Genomic DNA, 8,462 nt, shown 5'->3' with positions numbered 1-8,462 from the left:
TTTTTTTCGGTCTTTTTGAGACAGGGTCTCCCTGTAGCCCCAGCTGTCCTGGAACTCACTATGTAGACCAGGCTGGCCTTGAACTCACAGAAATCCTCCTGCCTCTGCCTCTGGAGTGCTCGGATTAAAGGTGTGTGCCACCAAGTCCCCAGCCTATGTCTTTCCTTTTAGTGCTTAAATATATTTTTGCCCTGCTGAGGAGGAAATAGATAAGGAGTCTCAGACTACTAAAGATTCTGGACTTCACTTAACTCAGAGTATCAGAATCTCAAGTTTAGATGGTAGGAGCTGTAAAATAGCATGATTCACCTTTTGAAATTATGATTTCATGAAGAGTCATGCTTTCTTTAGCTTTAGTTTGAATGACTACTTCATAAGAAGTATAGATTCGGTATTCATTTCCCCTCATAAGATATTATTTCCACTAAATGAAAGAGACAGGAGAAATCCCATCACACAGAATGTATGCTAGGACTTCAATCTTTTCACTTTGAATTATAGATGAGCCATGCTTCACCAATTTTGTATTACTCTAAAAGATATCCTAACTTTCATGAATAAGAATGATGGAAGATTGACATTACATATTCTGAGCATTTTCAAGTATATCAGTCATTGCCTCAAGAGTAATTTAAATGGAGTTAAAGAGGTATGAGCCCGGCTCACTTTTGCAGAGAAATATAGACAGCAGAAGAAATGCCTTCATGATGAAAAAGGCCAGTAAATACAGTTGCTAGTGAAGTGGGTTTCCCATCCCTCAGAAACCCATAGTGCATCTAGTAAGGTTTTCTTTCACAACTTATCTTGCTGGCAAAGATGGGAAGCCCATCATCAAGAAAGCAAGCTACACAGTAGGTGACGCGTGGGACAGTAGTGAGAAAGGAGGAGTGTGTCAGGAGGAAGGCGGGGAAGGAAAGAGGGTGCTGGCTCCACGCAATCAGGAGAGCTTCCTCACAGAAGCTTCTACTTACATTTCCGCCCCCAGCAGAATGTTTGATGTTATCCTTGGAACCACATCTTGACTGAACTTTGCTAAAATCAATCTTCTTGTTTAAAATCCTAACCTAAAAGGAATTGGAGGTAACATTTTTCTTTCAAGATACTATGTATAGGGCACTAGAACGGGTGGTACCAAAGAGGCTCCAGATTCCTTCTACCTGCATGGTCATTTAGGAGAAGAAACTAACACTGCAACCCAACTATAGTTATGTCATGTAAATATGCACATTAAGTTTCCTGGAGACCCAAAGGCCAAGGGTTCAGAAGCCTTAGGGAATCCCAGCTGTACCCAGGTATAGTCTAAGAACTGGAAGAACAGAAAAATAAAACTTGAATCATCTGTGATGCAGAGGCTGGCAAATCTGGGACTCAGGTCTGTGCAGTAGCATGGCAGAGTGTGGTTTAGCTTAGAATATTGGGGAATATGCTGCTCTTGACCCCACTGTCAGTTATCACAATCATTAACCACCTCTTATGGTTGATGGTTTTGTTAGCCTAGGCTGTACAAGTAAGGCTCATGCTTGTTATGGCTGACAGTTCCAGATCAGGATTCCCATTCATCCCACAACTTCTGGTGTCTTAGGATGGTAAGCAAAGAGCCCAGAGGCCCGCTTTGATTTTATAGCCCTTGAAAGCCATTTTCTGTCAACTGTTCTTGAACAACCATTACTCATAAATGGCCATAGAAAAGCATTCTTTCCATTTTCAGAGGTAAGAAAACCAAGGCCCGTCTCTTAGTTGATTTACACAAGGTCATACAGACATATTCAAGCACTGTTTACAGCCTCAAGATTTGCGGTTACATGTTTCAGTTCTATTTTCAGAAAGTCAAGCATTTATTCTGAAAACAATAGCAAATCAGGATCTGGAAAGACATTATTTTGATGTAACATACTGTAAAAGGCAGAACACATAATTTCTGTCAGGTGTCGTTTGAACCTTGTGTGTTTTGAAGGACAAACAATATAAACATGGAAAGAAGGGTTAGTTTTGTTATGGTCATTGCTATTTGTTTGTTTTGTTTTCTTTTGGACACCTCTTCTTTCCCATAGCCTAAAAAAAATCACATTGTTATGGCTTTAATATACAGTTTATCCTCTCACAAAAATCTAAATTAATTTACTTTAGATATACAGTCTTCTCAAGACCATTAACGTGTCTCTTGGAATTTGCAGAAAGAACCTAAAATTCAAAAGGACATAGAATCTTATTTTTAGCTCAGCAAAGCTTAAATCACAGTCTGTCTGACATGGACAACATAGCTTGTCCCTTACAGGGAATGTCATTGGCAGCTCTCTCCAGCAGCCCAAGGGAAGGCCTCTTGTCAAGATCTGAATTCAAAAGACCTGATGGCCAGGCTGCTCTCTAGGGCATAACAAAACTTCCAACTCAAAAGCTGTGGGGGATGTCACAGAATGTACATCTAACATTAAATGTAGTTTCACTGCAAGAGTCTTACATAAACTGTGCCTACAACTGCTTTTAAATCAGTGACCATTCCATTTAGAATCTCACATATAACTTATTTTCAGAAAGCAAATAATTTTGATTTTTTTGTGTCTGATAATACTTTAAATAATTCTCCATGAGTATGTGATTTTGAAAATGGAATAGAATTCATGTTACTAATCCTCAGGGATGTAAGCTATTTTACAAATTTTAATTTAGGCATTCAGTTTCAATCAAGTGACTCATCACCGTCATTAAAACCCAAACATTGAATCTGATTCACTTATTGTAAAAATGGAAATCCAAGTTAAGTTGCATAAATCTGTTTGACCTTTACATTTAATCAACTCCTTGACATTTTTTTTTCATTTCCAAAATCAGTGATTCAATCCAAAATGTTCACATTTCCCACTCTATCAAAATGTTCTAGATCCTTAAAATCCTATAACTTAAAAGCTGACATATTGATTTTCCTCAAAATTTTCACAGTCACTCTTTTTCCAGGGAAAAATAAATTAGCTAGTTGTTGTTGATGGTAGACTTCCTCAGTGACTGCTCAATTTGCAGTGAATTAGACCTTTGACATGAACTAATGGTACAATCTTTACAAATATGCATATTGGAATAGCTTCATAATATATTTTTATTTCAAACAAGGCAAATGATGAAACAAAGAATATAAACAGCCTCTCATGTCACTTCATGATTGAATGAAAGTGCTTAATGAGGATTTTAGTCTCCTGGGTTTTACTCAAACATTGGTGGTCACTTGCATAAATAGCTGACTTTTTTTCAGGTAAAGGCCAGATAATCGTGAAGAGTTACATAAGCATAGGCTAATGTAAAGGATAATTTAATCAGAAGTTTCAAATTTTTACTAATTCTGTCCTATCATGCTAGAGAGAGATGCAGTAGCCACTAATTCTGGGTAATCTTTACATGACTCCAGGGGAATTTTAAGATGGTGGTTTAATTGTAATGACTTGCCACAACAATCTCTACACATGATAAGTTGTTCCTTTAGAAGAACTCACATTCATCCCACGAAAATGGGGTTACTCTACCAGAAAAGAATTCAAGGTGTGAACAAGAACAAGTAATTTCCTACTAGTTACTTGGAAATTTTGGAACCTGTAAAATGAAAGAAAATATACTCCTAAAGTTCAGTTCTTAGTAAAACAATACAAGTTCACCCAGTACCACCCTGAATTTCTTGTGCAGTGAGATGTTTATTTCTTCATTTATTGTGACACACACTGAAGCTTCTCTCTTTATCTGAAGAAACATATGACAGCAACACTCTTTGATATACTGATAGTGTCAGGGTGTGCAAAGCTTTGGATTCTGTCCAGATCTTCAAATACCCTGGAGGGATGAATCTTGGAACATCCAAAATTCCTCTGCATGGGGTTGTCTCTGAAAGAATACCCTTGTGAGAAGGTAGTGGACAGTGACATTCCTCTGACTTCCTGTCAGCCTTTTGGCTTAGAATGAAGCTCTCCTTTCTCTTGTTTTACAAAATTCTCCCAATTCAAATGGACTTTCCATCCCACAACATATAATGAGATGGAAACTATTGATCTGTGTTCTTTAAAACCCTCAGATACTGTAGTGCCAAACAAAAACAGAATTGTGTCCTGAAGACGGAAAGTCAGCTGTGCAGATGATGTTTGTTCTTCAGTGATTTTCCCGCTGATAAGTTTGTATTCTCATTAAAATGCATTTGGATTTAGAACCACTGTAGTACATTCAGAATTTAATTAACTTTACCCACAGTGACCAGTAGCTCCCTCAAAATTACTTAGATCTGGGGCTGGAGAAATGGCTTAGCAGTTAAAAGCAGTGGCTGCTCTTGCAGAGGACCCAGGTTTGATTCCCAGAACCAACATAGTGGCTACCAACCATTCTTAACTCCAGTTTTAGGAGCTCCAACACCCTCTTCTGGCCTCCATGGGCATTGCATGATATGGGTACATACAGGCTAAACACTCATACACATAGTATAAAAATATAAATTGATTAGATCAATATAAATAATAAATATTCTTAAGTGCACATTTAAATAGTGATAAACTTACGCTAAATATACAATTCTACAAAACTTTGAAGGACAAGAAATTGGAGGGCCCACTTTGCCATATGGACTGTTCAACATGGTACAGAAAGTAGATCTATACTGGAAACCCATGTGGTAAATAATAATGCTGAAGAACTTGCAAAGTTTTGTCATTTGACCCACTGTTCAATACTTGTAAGTGGTCTCTCAGGAGATAGAAGGAACATTATAAACATAACAATCATTGTGAGTCTAGAAAACCAATAGGTGAGGAGTCTTATCAAAGTCATATACTATAATTTCTTCAGATAAATATTTTCCCTTAATTTAAGGTGAAGTAAATAATGTCTTTGTAATCTGCCCAGCTCCCTCACCAGACCCTGAGGTTTGGGCTACTCATGTCCTTGCTAGAGTAGTGAAAGAACAGCAAACACAAAGGAGCTGCACTGACCTCAGTTCTGTGAACTCAAAGTAATACTTCTCTCAGACACTTTAATAATTGATATTTACAAATCTAGCTCCAAAATTATTCATTACCCTAAAACCATTTCAATTATAGCTGTGCAATTAAACAATTTTTTTTGTATGTATGAGTGTTATGCCTGCATGTGTGTAAGTGCACCCGTGTCATGCAGCACCAGTGAAGGACAGAAGAGGGTATAGGATTCCCTGGAACTGGAGTTGTGGATGGTTGTTAGCCACCATGTGGGTGCTGGAATTCGAACCCAGGTCTTTTCCAAGAACAGACAGTGGTCTTAACCACTGAGCCATCTCTCCAGCCCCTAGTTAGTCCATTTTTATTGCATAAAGACAGGTTTCTCTGACTTTAAGGACCTTTTATTTTGTGATAATGACTTTCATATAAAAATAGGTTACTATAATAAGTGTATTTATAAGTACTTATGAGTATTGCCACTTATTGTATTCCTAAAAATGGAAAACACTGGGTATTAGAAAGAACTTAAAATTAAATAAAAGTAAAGTACGGGGGAAAGACAAGAAAAGAAACCAAAAGCCAGCCTGTCTGCTCAGATTCAGTACCCCTGCCTCACCGTCTCCCACATCCCTTTTGTCACAGAGAACTCAGCAACTTTAGTGTTTGAAGATAAATATGTGGATGAGTAAACAGCTTCGTGTACTTTCTCTGACCTAGTCATATGTTTCTTTTTCAAATATAACTCATTTTTTTATTTATTGATTTTTTTGTGTGTGTATTCCATACAGAAGATCCCAAACAATCTTAAACATGCCTGTCTGCCAACAGTACCCTGTAGACCCTCACAGTGCTAACTACCATCATCTTCTATGGTGGGGAAAAGTCCTGTTTCACTATAATTTATATGTATCCAAAAGTAATTTCACTCTTTACTTGAATATAAAATTGAAAGAAAATTATCCATTAGCATTCATAAGACCTGAAAAGGTTTGAGGATAATGCATAAAAATTGGTAAGAAAATTTAAAAGAGCTGCCTGACTACAGTTCACTGATCTTATTTCCTCCTTTTGCCTTTCCTTATCCTCCAACTATTATACTCCTACTTCACAAACACTGTATTTTTACTCAACTTCAGCTTCCCTCGTGACACAAACACAATATAGGGCACATTAGAATGTCTTCATGTAGGACTTTGGTGATTTATAATGCAAAAGTATTATCGTATTCACAGGAGAATGAGGAATGAAAACCTAAAGCAACCTCCACAGTTGTTGTAAATTAAATATTGGTCCATGTAAAAAAAGTATTTATTCTGTATTTCCATTTCTACAAATAAGAAAGCCTACAGCCAGGTATGGTGGCACATGAATGCAATTCCACAATAAGGAAGCAGAGGGAAGAGGATCAAAATATGAAGCCAACCTGGGTTACAAAGTGAGACAGTGTCTTAATTCCTTTACCCTTTTCACAAACAAAAAAGAAAGGAAGAAAGGCAGAAAAAGAATGAAAAATACAAAATAAAATGAAAGGAATGGAGGAAGGAAGGATGGAAGGAAGAAAGGAAGGAAGAAAGAAATAAGAAAGGAAGAAAGAAAGAAAGAAAGAAAGAAAGAAAGAAAGAAAGAAAGAAAGAAAGAACTGGACCAAGAATTCAGCTGTTAAATTCTAGTCCAATGTTCCTTTAGTCAGAATTCACTGTGGTCCAAACAATGGAAAATGGCATAAACTCATTCATCAATGAATAGAAAGAATGCATCTCTCCATGGCAGACACAAATATTCCAGTCTCAGTGAACTGAGATACTCATTGAGCACCTGCTACATGAGGGACCCTCTGGACAAGATAGGCCTCATCTCTAATTTTGTGGACATTAGGAAATACCAAGTAAGACAATAGAAATTTAAAAACTAATTAAGGAATGGAGTATTTAATTATAAATATTAGAAATGTTGGCTGTGACTAGCTTGGGCAATACTAAAAGCAGTGACACCATGGGAGCTGTGCATCAGTTTTGCTGGAGTATCTCAGGGCCTTTGTCTTCATAATTCTCTGACAGAATCTATCCTCATTTATCCAAGTGACTTATTCCTTCACTTCCTTGGAGTGTCTATCCAAATACCACCTTCCAAGTCCTCTCCTGGCCACCCTATCAGAAATACAACCTCCCTTCACTATATCCTAAGCCTCTTCCTTTACTTTTCATCTACATGCAATACATTTTCACATGCTTTTCCTACATAATTTTTTGGTATGTCTTTTCTCTTAGAATGTAACTCATGAAGGCAAAATTTTCAGGAGTTTTTGGCTATTTTGTTCATTGCTGTATTCCCAGTAATGAGAACAGAGCAGAGTACACAGGAGGAATTCAATAAACGTTGTTGAATACATGATTGAGTGTATAAATATATCTATGTAAACTGTGAGGTTTCTGGGATGATCAAGGAAGGCAGCTCTCCATGCTACTTTTCTGATGCTGGGGTAAACAACAAAGTAAATATTTCATTACTGGTCCTTGACATCATCTGTAGAAATTAAAAATAAACTACTCTATTAAAAAACCCTGTCTTCTACAATTATTTTATTAATATACCAATTAAAGGATAAAACAAAAATGGTATAAAATTCAGCATAACTTTCCAAATTTAATGCAGTATGCTGACAGAAAAATTAATCTTTTGTGCAACGCTATGGGTTGAACCCAGAGTTTCCCAGATACTAGGAAAGTATTCAGCCTTGTAACATACATTTTCAGTACTGTATTACTATCATACAATATGTACACTAAATTTCATTAAGATGTTATAAAAGCCCAGAGGTTTCAAATTATCATTTTTATATGATTAAAAACTTTGCATGTAACACTGTTAAAAATTATTATTTTCATGCAACATAAGTTAAAGTGCACAAAAATGATTGATGTTATAAAACACATTTTGTACATAGTGATTAGGAAGTGTAAATTGCAGTCTCAGCAATTAAAAGAGGCTATTAGAAGTTCTGTATGTTTGATGTAGATTATATATGTAGACTTGTGATTCTTAATCTGTGAAAATGCAGAGCTGAACTAGAAGGAGAGGCATATCTTTTATGCAAATTACTGTCCTTTGATTCACTGTGTCCACATAGAAATGAGAGGTGGAGAATGCCTGCTTTATTTCTAGAATGTAATGCTATCTTCATGGGTTCTAATCTAATAGATTGATCTAAATATTGTTTTAAAAATGCTAAAGCAACACTGACCAGGAAGGTAACAGGCTGACAAATTCTACAAAGTTCTTTATATTCAGGATAAACACTTTTCTTGATAGGGTTGATGGAAGAAAACAAGAAACTTTTCAAAACATATAACATACCGTATAAATCAAGACCGTTGATAAAAACTCAAAAAAGCGTTCATTGAGTTGTCTAAATTTTCTTAAGCTATGTGTTTATCTTCCTTCCTTCCTTCCTTCCTTCCTTCCTTCCTTCCTTCCTTCCTTCCTTCCTTCCTTCCTTCCTTCCTTTCCTTCTTTCTCTCTCCC

At 36.5% G+C, this 8,462-nt stretch overlaps 1 protein-coding gene across 17 annotated transcripts in view; it reads right to left on the bottom strand.

Moving 5' to 3' along the window:
• Map2 (microtubule associated protein 2) overlaps positions 1-8,462 on the bottom strand; it is a 310,297-nt gene that overhangs the window by 10,447 nt on the left and 291,388 nt on the right. For 13 of the 17 annotated variants that reach the window (XR_003851599.1, XM_029569952.1, XM_029569954.1 and 10 more), the window contains one exon: positions 972-1,064. The exons of the other annotated variants lie outside the window; for them this stretch is intronic. Coding sequence is in view for 12 of the 13 variants with exons in the window: in XM_029569952.1 (XP_029425812.1) it covers positions 972-1,064 (93 nt within the window). In the remaining variant the exon portion in view is untranslated. The remainder of the gene's footprint in view (positions 1-971; positions 1,065-8,462) is intronic. 17 annotated transcript variants of the gene reach the window in all.

Source organism: Nannospalax galili, unplaced genomic scaffold (assembly GCF_000622305.1).
Source record: "Nannospalax galili isolate Female #2095 unplaced genomic scaffold, S.galili_v1.0 scaffold281, whole genome shotgun sequence".
NCBI lineage: Eukaryota > Metazoa > Chordata > Mammalia > Rodentia > Spalacidae > Nannospalax > Nannospalax galili.
This window is presented reverse-complemented; position numbering and strand designations above follow the sequence as displayed.